Genomic DNA, 13,944 nt, shown 5'->3' on the forward strand with positions numbered 1-13,944 from the left:
ACATCAATAAGACTGAACCCTCCTGTTAGTGCAGTGGTCCAGGGCTCTTCTGCTCGTTGTAGATGTACAGGTGTGAATTTGGAATAAAAACTGAATTATGGTTTTGAAAAAGCCTTTCTGTAGTTTTTCTGCTGTCCAGATTCCCCCCTCCCATAATTTTGTAGCATCACTTTTAGCAAAGCTCCACGTCCTTCCTGGATTACCCAGAGTTACAGTGGAGGAAATATTCATCTTTATGCAGTTCATTCACTTCCACAGCAGAAAACCTCAGACATCCAGAGAGGACAGCTTCTGCATAGAAACAACGTCAGAGCAGCTTTTATTGAGATGTCAGGTAATAGAACCGTCGACGCCGCTCCAGACGGGAGCAATACGTATGAAACGCCAGTGATCTCATCTCTATGTTGATCTTCCACTCTAAAGATAATATCCATCTCTCAGATCGATCCCACGCCCTCCTCCACACGTACCGTTCATCTCGTCCTCGTGCCGCTGATACAGGACTCTGAGCACGGCGCTAATATTACCCCACCGGGGCCTGGCGGTGTCTGAGACGACCTGACGGAGACCTGACGCGTCCTCCATGCTGCGTCCTGTTGTCCTGTGGGGACGGGCTCCTGCTCCGCTCCGCTCAGCCTGTAATATCTGGTTTGTTTTTGGTTGACTTTTACTCTACCCTGCCTGTCATTCTGTGAGCAGAGAGAGGCGCAGATTACTGAGATGTGGTGGGATTATTTAGGGGCTTCACAATGTCAAAACTCCTCTTTGGAATATAAATACCACAAAATAAGCTTTAAGCTATTGAAGCACATCTGTCATTGCCATTGTGCTGTTCTTATTATTCATAATTTGAGGGTTGTGGACTCAAGTATCTGCTGCATGTTCCTGATATTGGGAGTGTTGATATACAGCTAGGTATTTTATATGTGAGTGGCTCACTGCTGGAAACACAATCAGGTCAATATATAGGAGTCACTAAATAAACGCCTTCCCCCACAGTCATCACCACTCCACAGACGGACGATATTTTGTTCCAGTTCCGGTGAAAACACCGTCTCTTTTGCTACAGTCGGCCGGTTTCCGCCCAAGCAGGCAAAATCTCCATCGTCTGTGTGTGTCTGTGTGTGTCTGTGTGTGTGGCTTGAAACTGGACCCCCAGCGTTACACTCCGGTCTGCTGACACCCTTTCGCCTGGCCCTCCCCCCTCCTGGCGGTCTCACAGCGCCCGGCCGTTGTCTTATCTCGTTGCAGTTGGTGATAGGAAAAAGTCGGGGGGTGGGGGGGGGGGGTTGTAGTTTCAGCTCATTGTATCTGGACTCTGGGATCGCAGCCAAGCCTCCTCTGGAACAACCTCACAGGTGTTGTGCTTATAAATAGTTGTGATGGCTCATCGTTGGAGGCCTGCAATGCAAACTGTTAAGTGTGGTTTAATATTTTACTATTTCCCAACGGTGAGAGTGAGCGCCCACGTTAAAGGAATGCGTGAATCAGGCTGAGCTCCGTTAATGGGAACACAGAGAACGCCGCAGTGTATTAATGAACGCAGCAGTGGAGTTTCAGTCTCAACCTCGGGGATGAAGGTCGGCCTGTAATGTACACACCAGCCCAGTGAGTCATGGGAGGTTTTCTGAAGTGTCCTTCAGCTAAATACACAACGCTGTGGCCCGCTGACCGTGTGTTTGATCTCTGTGGAGCAGAAAGACTTCACAAATATACCACGGATTGAGAATTTGACGGACTTGAGTGCTTTAAGACAAGTACACGAACGGCTGAGAGTAACAGACTGAGACGGAATGCTGATGTTGCTGATACGGCTCCAATAATTAGCAAATAAGGTCCTTTAAAGACGCCTCCTTATTTAGTAAAATGTGACTTTTCTGTGAAAAGCTGCGGTCTGGACCTCGTGAAATCACCCGGCTCCTCCACAATGGAGTCGGATTCCAGCAGCATTCCTCAGAGCGCTTTACAACGGCGCCGTCCTGCAACAACAAGTCTTAAATGTACATTGTGTTTGCAGAGAAAACAGAGCGGGACCTCCCGACAGGGCGGCCGGCGCTGCATCGGGGTGCGGCGGACGCCGCCCTGCAGGACGGCCGCCTGCTGCCGGCTGGGTAATCCACTCCATGTGCGTGAAACCCGACACACTGAGGGTGGAGGAGCCTCTCCAGTGATGGAGGACTCCCCCGTGACCCTTCATCAACCCGATCATCAGCCCCCCCCACCACCACTGAAAACATGCAGCTTCAACACAACCGGCAGAGTTACAGTAGAGTACTGCAGCTCAGTTGAGTTCCGTCACGCTGTCTCTGCCTCTGTGATGTCCTGGCCAGCTGTCCTGGATCCACCCTGCCCTCCGTGCTCACATCCACATAGACCACTGGAACCAGGCGGGCCTCGGGTTCCAGCGAAGGGTTGAGATGAGGGATCAGTGTCAGATCTGCAAATCTGTAAATCTCCAGCTGGGTAACTACATGATATGTCAAGTCACTCGGAGGCCTTTCAGTGGAAGAAATGTTCCTTTCATGTTTGAGATGCTGATAATATTGAAGAGCATCATGAGAAAAATGCAGTAAACAGTAAAAATATAAATATTAATGTAATAAAGTTATTTTAATTATTACATCTTTAAACTAAACGTGCATAATTCACGTTGTCTTATTATGTTAGTAATATTCTTTTATTTTGAATATACATGTATATAAATCTCTCAATATGGCAGATCTGATCAGATGACATCCAGAAAGGGGAGGGTCCAGGACCAAACTGAGAAAAGCCTTCATCAGCTGTAAAGATGACAGACTGATGGTTGAGTAAAACGGATCCTGTCCATGTGAGGAATGTGTCACATGAAGCGCCTGCTCTGAATCCAGCAGCCTTAACAACGGCCCGCAGGGCTCAGATGACTCAGACGACTCCGCCGTTTGACGTAACGATGGAGGCCGACGGTGACGAGGAGGAGGTCACCTCGCGGCTGCCTCTTCCTGTTTCTCCTCCCCCTCCTACCAGTGTGTGTGTGAGTGTGTGTGAGTGTGTGTGTCAGAAAGAGCACATCTGGAGTCACAGCCATGGGGCCATTCGTGGCGCCAGCCCATCTCCAAGCCGACACCACATACACACACACACACACACACACACACACACGCATCCATGCGGTTTGGTTCCTGCTCAGGTTCTGTGCAGACAGGAGCTCGGAGCTCTCGAGTGGCTCCTCCCACTGAAGCCCTTCAAAGCTCCTTAAATTAATCCTGAGAAGTGACCATAAGCAGACGGCTCCTCTGTCGTGGAGGCGAGGCAGACCCTCGTGCGCGTTAATTGTTCACAGCTTTCCTAATCCGGTCTGGCACATGTGGGACCCCGTCCAGTCCACCTGGTTCTGATTAGGACTGGAGATGCCGGGAGACGGATCGAGGGGCATTCTTCTGGGTCTGCGGGATCCTGAACTGTTGTCCCGATTGGCCGACTGAAACGTCTTTGTCATGCTCCGAGTTGCGATGATTGCCGATTTGCCCAGATGGGTGAAAATAATACAGCCGGGTGATTACATGTGTGGGAGAACGACGCACTTCTTTCTGGGTGAAAGGGAACGTTTTGATCCTGGTGAACCAGAAACCATGAAAACTCTTCAGCTCTCGTGGGAGTTCTTCACTCAGCAGGGCCCGAAGAGTGAAATAAAAACTTCACGGACAGAAAATGCCGTGAAAGACAATATGCTGCAGAAACAATGGAAATAGTTCAGACGTTTGACGACTCTGTTCATCCAAAGTGAAATAATCGCATTTAGAAATAAAAATACTGCAGTTAAATTGTTCTGTTAGCTGTGACGATGCTAACATCACTAAAAACTACGAGCTGTGAGGAAAAGGTCACTTTAGAGAACAGAAATACCTCAGCTCAGAGTGCTTCAACTGTCAAATAACTTTGATCAGTGTGTCCTTAACCTGGGATCAAACTGTAAAGTGAATCTCACTGCGGTGAGCTGTGTCAGTGAATCGTACAAAATCGACGTTAGTATTTCATAAATGGATCGTCTCAGTCAGTATCGCTCTTCTTTCCTTATAGATACTCCGTCCCAGACTCAAACAGCGACTCAAGGATGAATCTCTCTGCAGTCAAGGCGTCTTCCCGGCGGAGTCCATGAAACCGTCGGATCAATGCTGGGATGTTTGAGGAGCACTGATCCCTGTCGGCTGCTCCGGTCCGCCATGCCCACTGCGAATCAACATCGCTGAACACGTCCCTTCAACACGTCGGCTCGTCCGTCTCGTCAGGGGCCAAACACTGCTGATTTACATCCGTAATTAGCCGTGGCGATCGGGCGGCGTCCAGGCCGCCGGCCGCTGCTGCTCGCTCCATCACAGTAATGCAATTAGCGCCAATTGTTTAAGTGCAGCCGCCCTGTTGGATTACTGGTGTGGAGCTGACAGCCACGGTCTGGCTAATGAATGACACACACACACACACACACACACACACAGAATTAACACCGGCTTCCTTTTAAGGGACAAACAGAGGAATTTTGTTCATGTAAGTTTGAATTCCAATAATGGAGAGCTGAAAGTGTGAGCTTCACTCTTTCTTTAAAGGTTTTAATGAGTGACGTGAAGCAGTAAACGAGAACAGAAGCAGCAGAGCTTTAATGTTTTTACGACGCTAGCTTTTACAGTCTTACAAGAATCTGAATATATTCTGCTGCAGATTCACACCCAGCCTATAACAGATGCAATAAAAAAGAAGAAGAAGAAGAAGAAGAAGAAGAAGAAAAGAGAAACCTCTTCAGAGAATACTGAGCTCTTTGTTTTTCATTTTTTTTTTTCAAGTTTGGCCCCAAAGCTTCAAACAGCCTGAAATCACAGAGCTACGGGACTTTATTAAAAACAGGGAGGATCTGTTTGGATGCACGGCTCAGATTTAATAAAGCATCTGAAAAAACACTCCGTGCACTTTACAGTGTGTGTCTTTGTATGAGCCGGGTTTCACAGTGACCCGTCGGTTTAATAAAGACGGCTCCAATCTGTGTCACTGTGCACTTTTAACAACACCTCAGGCGTCTTTAGACGATGGACAAACTCAGAAATATGTTTTATGCTTCATTGGCAGTTTTAAGAAATCGTATTTTGATTTATATGTAGAGACTTGAACAGTTCAGCCAGTTCTTTTCCTCTAAAACAGGAGCTCTGGAGGTTTTATAGTAGAAACCTTCAACTGCAGAAAAAGAGCAATGCTGGTTCAGATGACAAGATTGGACTCTGGGAAATGGTAAATTGATGACTGCAGGTGTGTAAATGGTTCTGCATAAACCCATATGGAGACATGGCAGGGGAACTAAACTCACCTTCAGCAGGCTCAAACAGCTCCGGAGTGGAACAAGTTCACCGTCAGGATCCAAATAACAACCTCAAAGACGACAGCGACCACAGGAATACACAAAAGAGATTTAAAAGGAAATCCCCGCATAAAACTCTACAAATAAACATGAAACGACCACCGAAAGACTCCACACAGACAATACATGCAACAGAAAAAGAACAAATGACATTAAAACCACAAAATAACGCACTTTTTCTCCTGAAGGAAGAGAGAAGATAAAATAATCTAGACACCAAAACAATTTAAAAGTGTTTCAAACAAACTGAGATAGATCACAGAGAGACACAAATATCTCGATACAGAGAAAACAACCCCTCTGAAGCACAGATAAACACGAAATGATCACAAAAGCAGACAAGAAAGAGTCCAAAACAATGTTAGAAAGACACAAACTAGAGTAAATCTGATGCAAAACTATTCCAGACATATTCAAAATGACAAAGACTCAAACATTAACATAAAGAAGCACAAAACACAGTAAACTGCCTCACAATAAGAAAAACAGATATAAATCAAACACAAGAGGCCAATCCAACAGAAACCGGTTCAAACTGACTAAAAGAAGAATGAAGACTTTCTTTAAGGAGACCTGAGAGAAACAAAATGACCACGACTACGAAGGGACACTCAACACCAAAAGATAAAAATATATGCAAAATGAACTGGAGAGAGACAAACACAAGCAAATTCAGATCCAATATGACCTCAAGAGACACGAGAGAAGCAGAGAGAACAACCCCAAACTCAAAAACAAACAAACACTTAATAGAAGAGACAGATGAATAAGAAAAACTGATCAGGGAGATACGAAAAATGACACAGAATGACCATTACTCGAACAGCAACGTGTGTGTTGTGGGTCTGCTGCTGCCTCCTGTGAGAGACGTCCAGGTCTCCATGAAGAGAGTCGATACGTTCAGCAAAAGGCCGGACAGGAGCCGGAAACACTTTGTTAGCTTGTTAAGCAAACATGAGGTGAAGGTTTCAGCTCTCTCACTCTGTAGTTTGGACACTTTTCCTGAAGTAATAACTGAGGAGTTTCCTCCGCTGCGGTCCCGGGCTGACGGCTGCGCCACAAACGAGCATATTTGCTGAAAAAGTGCCACCTTTCCAGGAGCAACCTTGTTGGCAAATAAACACCCGCTTTGTGTCAGGACAGCTCGGCCCGGCAACAAAACATCAATTGTTTCCAATTGGCAGACTCTCCTTCCCTCAGCCGCCCCCGGCCAATCACGGAGCGGCTTGGTGGAACGGAGCGTGTTCGCCGTGGCAACCGCAGCGGCTGACAGTCCTCCCAGAGTCCTCTCTGCTCCATCTCAGTAGCGCTCGGCGTGGAGCAGCGAGCGGCCTCTCAGGGCGGCGGACGACGGAGCCTGGCAATAACAGGAGGCCGGAGAACCGCAGTCAGAGCTGCAGCGCTGCTGCTGCAGGAGCGCCTGCAGCAGCAGCGCTGCAGCGCCCAGCACTGGTGCAGAATCCGGCGTAACACCGGCACAGATGTTGGAATAAAGCTGGAGACCGGTGTGGGTGGTGCCGCTGCGAGTGTGCGTTTCATGGCAGCTGGGCCACAAAAGACAAACCCACGCTTGTTTGAGTAACCCTTCGCCGACCGCACATCTGCACACGGGAACAAACATGCACAGAGACACAAAACACGCAGACCCCCGCCGCCTGTTTACTCCTCCACGGCTTCACGGAGGGTTCAGAGGGCGCCGCCGGCCCGGCCATCTGCACTCGTCCTCTGCTGTAGCTCCCCCTGCTCCCAAGAGAAACATACAGAGAATAGTGTCTTTACGCTCAGTCTTCTGTATTTGATTTGCTACTTTAAATGGATAATTGAGAGCCGCCGGTGGGGGGAGGGCCGGCGTATAATCTATACTTACACTATTACTGATCACTTCCAGTTGTTTCTGCCCATCTGGAGGCTTCAGCCCCCCCCCCCCCCCAGTGTAATCTCTGTTGACACAGGGAATTTAATCTAGATATCTTGGTGATGATGAAAGTGGTTGTAACAGGATTAAACGGGGCTTGACAGGAGTTTGACATGGCTACGACACGGCGCCGCTCCAGAGGTGCGTCCCTGCCGGCGGCCGCAGTGAGGCTCACCACCCGGCTCCAGCAGCAAAAAATGAAATGAAATGAACCCCCATCAGTTAGAAGCAAGGATCGATGGCGAAACACGTCAGATATCATAAATACGCTGTGTGTGAGTTTGACTTCATACAGCAGGGCTTTACTCAGCAGGAGCTGAAGTTTTCCACTTTAGAATTCATCTTGTTTGCTCTGATGTAGCAGCCGATTCTGAAATACGTTTCATGATAACGATATGGGAAAAAAGTCATCTGAGATCACATATTGAGTTTGAATATTAATGCGGATCCTCTTTCCTTAACTTTTGACTCTTTTGAGCTCGGTGGACACATCTCAGAAAATCCCAGTGTCTTCATGTCAGATCACATGAGAGGCTGAAGCTGAAGCACCGAGGCTGTCCCTCAGTCTGATAAAACCTCTTTTATTGTCATTTCTCCAGATATCAGAGAGGAAAGTGGAGATTTGAAACCCTCTTTTCTTCCTCTTGGTACTCCGGTTTCTTCCAGTCTGAAACAGACACTGGGAATGTTTGATTGCCTGTTTCTGTGTGTTCGCCTCCCGTCAGCTGATTGGTTCCAGTCACTAAACTGGATAAAGCGGTGCAGAAGATGGATGGATGGAGCGACCCCCCCATACCTTTGAAACGAAGCTTTCCATTCACTCTGAAGTAATTCACTTTCCAAATACAGTGAGAAATACCACATCTCCTCCAGGCACACCTCTGAACACGCCACAGAAAACAACTACATCTCGCGTATTTTCACCAGGAAAGTACATGCTTGCGAAAATGTGCATCTGAACTCCTGAAACAGGAAATAAAAATAGTCCAGAGATCATCAGACGCACATTCTATCCTGGCTCCGGGATCTGGACGGTCCTTCTCTTCGCTCCTGCCGCGTGGTCGTTCACCCTCCGGACAGATTACCGGGTCCACGGCGGCAGCCGCAGAAAGCCACTACTTAGCTTCCCAACGCTGGAGTTAAGCTTATCTGCAGGCCCGAGAGATTTGTTCCACAACGGCGTGTCAACCAGAGGAATCTGGGACAGCAACGGTTAAATCCAGCGCGAGGCCTGGTTGTATTGGAGCATTCAGACCAGACTCTCTTCAGCGCGCTGCACGGCCCAGGCAGTCAAAAACAACAAAGATCAATATGTGATAAGCAACAACAGCAACAGAATCAATACAAGTGACCCAATTTCTCTGGTCTCCGCGCCTCTACTGACCTGAAACGAACATTTTCATTTACATGTCAAACATCGAGCCTTTTAATGTCACCAGTTTTAATCTCTTTGTGCTCATTTTCAGCTTCAGTTTTGGTCTCTACCAGTTTCAGACATCGATGTCTGCACGAATCAAGCTAACGCACACATTCTTTTGACTGGGAGAAAACTGCAGCGCCCGAAAGAGTCAAAGACAAAGGGAGAACATGCAAACTCTAAAACCGTTTTTGAACATTGTTAGGAGAAGCTTCCTGATGACAACAGCTTTAATGAAATTTTCTGTTGAGATTCAAAAACAGATTAGAGAGTGAATAATAATTAATAACCTGTTGAAAATGCAAATCCTTGAACTGGACGCTGTTATCTGACTCAAGACGGGGAATCAGCAATAAAATGACGAGGAGCTGTCAAATAATTCCTCCTGAAGCGTTCCTGGCAGCAACGTGCAGGTAGTCACACAGGCTCCCACTGACCTTTGCCCCCCCCCCCCCAAAAAAAAATGCTGCTTTCGTTACGACCCAACAGACTTTAAAAGCAGATGAAATCTATAAATCATCCGGCGCGTCTGCATCCAGCCGCTCAGATCAAACAGTAAATCACCCGGAGGACATGATCGACCCGATCAGATCACAGCAGCAAATCAGCGGCTGTCATCCCGGAGGACGTAAACTCTGCGGCGGCAGCAGACTCCTGTCGGAGACCCGTCTGGAGGGGCTCGGTCTCCGTTTGACTGTTTCAGGTGTTTTCTGGTGATTCATTCATGAGATATGAGCTCTGCTGTCAGTGTCGCACCTCTGCATCTGCTGCAGCATCAGGAAGACACGATTATAGCAGTGAGTCACCGAGGGAGGAGGAGGAGGAGGAGAGAGGAGGAGGAGGAGGAGGAGGAGGAAGAGGAGGAAGAGGAGGAGGAAGAGGAGGAGCAGGAGGAGGAGTAGTTGTCAAACAACAGTAGTAAATGAACATAAAACAATCAACAGCTGAGACAAATGACCCCACATGTCATCACGAGGACCACTGGTCCGATCCTGACTGCTTTCAGGTGAATCCCGCAGCTTTCATCTCAGGTCATATTTCCTTCCTCTTCCTGTTTTTCTGTCCCTCCCATCCCTCCACCAGGTTTGCCGTGGCTCCGCCCCCTTTCCTCCACCTGTCTGGTTGCCACTTCCCGCCCTCGTGCATTGTCTGCTCGTGTCTTCTGCCAGGACTCGTCATTTCCTCCAGGCTTTGTCTTCAGCACCGGTTCAGTCAGTCCGTCTCTCGTCTTTCTGTTTTCACGTCGTCACGTCTGAGTCAGTCGATCCTTCATGTTTGGGATTCTTGAATGAAACTCTCCGTCTGTCAGTACAAGCGCAGCACTACTAGCACATGTCTTGGGCTGGCTCAGGGAGAACATGAGCTCCTCATTGGACCCAATGAGTCCAGGGTTATAAATCTTAAAGTCATTTTAGCCATCGGCCCACCGCCTCGCACGTGATCCTGTCCTTCCAGGGAAACATGGCGCTCTCCAGCCTGCAATTAGCCGTTTCTGTTCCGACTCTGCACCGAGCTGCCGGCTGAGCACCAGGAAAGTGTGACGGCTTCGGACTCTCACCTCTTGTTTGTGTCGACTCTGTGTTTCACCGAACGGCCTCTCTCGGCTAAAAACAGCCACCCTGCATGAAAAATAAGCACGCTCAAGAAGGATATTGGCAATATCCTCGGCGAAAAGCCCTGCCGTGCTCTTAAAACAGATGTTGTTTTCATTTTTAGGGGGAAAAATGTGGACGGAGAGCCGAGATTATAGGTTTCATGCAGAATGCGGCCGGCCATTGTACGTGGGAGGGGGAGCGGCCGGCCGTCCTCCGAGACCTCTCACTGACTTTTACATTAAAAGCTCATTTTCCTCTCCTCTAAACCCCGCCGCGCTGAACATCATCCGGGCTGCGAGCTAATGCAAACTCCTGGCGGCGCTTCAAAGCCGGCCCGGTGTCTCCCTGGCTTCCTCCTCCAGCGTGACCCCCGGCCTACATCTCCGACATGGAAATCACATCCAGAGCAGGAGGAGCCGCTCGTTTTCAGCTCTTCATCCAAGTTAAACAGGCTAAAGTTTCGGTGAAGCAGAGCTGAGCCCAGAATTAAACCTTAACGTCCGACACTGTCCTCTTTGTTTTGAATATTAATGGTCGGAGAAAACACGACAGCCGGCTGGTTTTACAGATGCCTTAAACAGCATTAAGCATTGATACTGATAAATATTTCATCAATTATTCAGTAGCGTTTGAAGTGTGTGTGTCCTTTAAATGCATTAGTGGTCAGTGGTTATTTCAGGAAAACAGCTTAAAGCTCCGTCTCCAGAACTCCGCTCCAGCAGCAGCTCAGGACTTTCACTTACAGCAGATCGAAACCGGGGAAAGAAACGGAGCAGAGGAGAAGAACGCCGCAGAATGAGCCACGGTGGAAGCTCCAGTTCGACAAGTCAAAGGAGTGTTTTAACAGAAAGAGTCAGGATGAGACAAACACACAGTGATCTGTAAACTGCGAATTACTGAAAGTTCGGCTCGGCAAGAAGTTCAAGCAAGACTTTAAGGAAAGTTTCCACGTGCTGCAGTTTTACAGCCGCTGCTGGAGTCAGACAAAACAACTGGAAGAGGAGTTTTCCCAAAGTCAGTGCCACTCAGACTAGAACATAAGGCCCATGACTATGAAAAAAGAAGCCAACCCCACAACGCTGTTCTCAAAACTAGAAAGGTTCAGTTAAATGTCAGTGTTCTTTGGTCAAAAGGTCCTGATGAGATGAGAAACGAGGAAAAGAAACTGCATCTTCTAGTAGAACTAAGCCACTTATTTGGACATTTTCTGTAACTATTTCACTCTTAAGACTCACACCAACACCTTTCAATGCTTTTAATCCATTTGTAGCATTAGAAAACAACCTTTAAATGTTGTGGGAATGTCACTGCATCTCTAAATAAGGATGCCTTCACAACCTGCTGAGGTTTACAGGTTAAATAAAATGTGTAATGGAGATATGAGACACCCCGAGAGGAGCTATAATATATGGTATTTTATTTCAGTTAAGAAATTGACAAGCACTCATCAATCATATTAAAACATTTGCGCCGTCGGTGCAAACTCGCACGGCGGCGCCTTAAAATAAATACTTTGAAGAGGAAATAATACAGACAGATTATGTGAGGCTCAAACCACACGGACAAACAAATTATCCAAATGTTCAAGAGACGAGAGGGTCTGAAAATTTCCCAAAGTCAACCCCGACTCTCCAACAAAACGAGTGTTTGTATAAAACAGGTAGGTACTTTTAAAAATACAGAATCTTACAAAAAGTTCTTTTTTTTTTACCTCTCACTTCTTTAAATCACTGTAAAATATCAGCTGGTATTATGACAAGAGAACAGGAGGGCTTTTCTTCCCTCCATGTTGATTAAGAAAAAAGACAGAATGTGCTTCTGCATATTTTTTTGAGTGTTTTTTTTTGTTTTTTTACATTAGTATTCACATACATCATGAGTGGACTGTAGCATCGCAGTCTGATGGTGCGGCGGCGGCGGCGGCGGGCGCACCTGACAGCCGAGTGTTCATCGTCTCTACAGGCTAAACCACCGACAGCGTTCACATTTTATTGATATATAAAAACAAAACAAAACTTTAAAAAAAAAAACTTTCAAATGGTCCAAAAAAGAGAGAGAATAGCCATCAACAGGAGGGGGATTCAAGATAACAGGTTACAGTACAGAAACGTGATCCGGGTGGTCGCACGTGAAGCATGCATGCGTGTGTGTGTGTGTGTGTGTGTGTGTGTGTGTGTGTGTCGCCCTGCTCCCCCAGGAAACCCTCATGCGAAGACATACTGTATAAAAAGGCCACATGGCTTCTCCTCCACTCCGAGACGCCCGTGTGCGACCACGGGCCTCTGCGCCGCCCCGCTCGGCCCGACCCACTGAAGGTGCTTTAGGCGTCCCTCTGCCTGGAGGACCCCGGGCGGCGGCGGAGCTCCACCGGTTCACCACCGAGGCCACGCCACCCACGGGACGGAGCCGTTACCCAGCATCCCTAAATGCCGACGGCGATGCACTGGCAGTAAAGGAAATGCCAGGAGAGACAGGAAGTCGCCGGGAGGTCGAGGGATTCTCCGTCCGAACCAGCGGTCTGCTGTAATTTGAAGTAATCTAACTATTTCCACTTTATTCTGAACCTCATCTGTTAAAACACGCTCAGCTCAGCGCTGAGTTTTTATCCAAAGACTGATGCTTGTTGGTTTTTCTTTGTTCACAGCTGGATTGGCTAATGGAAAACATCTGTTCGCTAGTTAGCTTAGCATAAAATCTGAAAGCCGGAGCAAAGCGGAGGCTGGTGCGGATCACCGGTGGCGTTCGGAGGGCCTTGCTATCATCGGCGTCTCTCCTCTTCACAGCTTTATGCTAAGCTAAGCTAAGCTAAGCTAACTCCTGAATGTGTTCTTGAGGTGCAGACATTCCAGCTCTGCTCTCCCGGCAGTCCCGTCTGCCACACGGCCGGAGTCCTCACCTGGAAACATGATCAGCGAGTGGCTCTCAGCAGGACCGAGCGTGTGTGTGTGTGTGTTGTGTGTGTGTGTGGTGTGTGGTGTGTGTGTGTGTGTGTGTGTGTGTGTTCAGGGATCAGTTCACTGTATGAGCATGTAAACAAAAGGCGGTCGGGCTCCAGGCTGGAGGCTGCTGAGCGCCGGGCTTCCTCCGTCGCCCCGGATAAAACGGGACGCCTGAACAGCTTCGCACCTTCTTCCTCAGTGAAGCCCTTCACCTTCCTTTTTAAAATCTTTTCCATAATCTTTAACATCTGTACTGCAGAAAAAACAACAACAAAAGTATAACTTAAAATAAACTCTCTAGGCACTGTTTGATTTCCAAGGCTTTTTGTCGTAGACTGTGATAAAAGGTCAATAAAGGAATAGAAAACAACACGAGACCCAGCAGAGAGCGGCGGCTCTGCAGACCCAACACTTCCTCCTCCCAGTCCGCTCGCGCAGCCAAACACACCGGCCTCCAGCTCTGAGACGGTGGGGCCGCGGGGGCAGAAGGTCTCTAAAGGGCGGGGGTGTTCCTCCTCCTCCATGGACGCGGAACGAAGGCGGGGTCTTAAGCCATGATCTTCTGGGGAATCTCTATGGATGCCTTGATGAAGATGCAGTTGTCTCGGATGTAGTTCCGCTTCTTGATCTCCTCGTGCGAGATGAACTTGGGGTAGCCGAACCCCAGGGTGCTCTCGTCCAGCGAGTTGCGGCTG

The 13,944-nt window shown here is 48.1% G+C and overlaps 1 protein-coding gene across 1 annotated transcript in view; it reads right to left on the reverse strand.

Annotated features, from left to right (window-relative positions):
* Nucleotides 1-11,710: 11,710 nt before the first annotated feature.
* The window catches only part of traf4a (tnf receptor-associated factor 4a), a 30,689-nt gene continuing 28,455 nt past the window's right edge, over nucleotides 11,711-13,944 (reverse strand). The window contains 1 exon segment of the mRNA XM_030108969.1: nucleotides 11,711-13,942. Within this exon segment, the coding sequence (XP_029964829.1) occupies nucleotides 13,797-13,942 (146 nt within the window). The 3' untranslated portion in view covers nucleotides 11,711-13,796.

Source organism: Salarias fasciatus, chromosome 14 (genome assembly GCF_902148845.1).
Source record: "Salarias fasciatus chromosome 14, fSalaFa1.1, whole genome shotgun sequence".
In the NCBI taxonomy this organism is placed as follows: Eukaryota; Metazoa; Chordata; class Actinopteri; order Blenniiformes; family Blenniidae; genus Salarias; species Salarias fasciatus.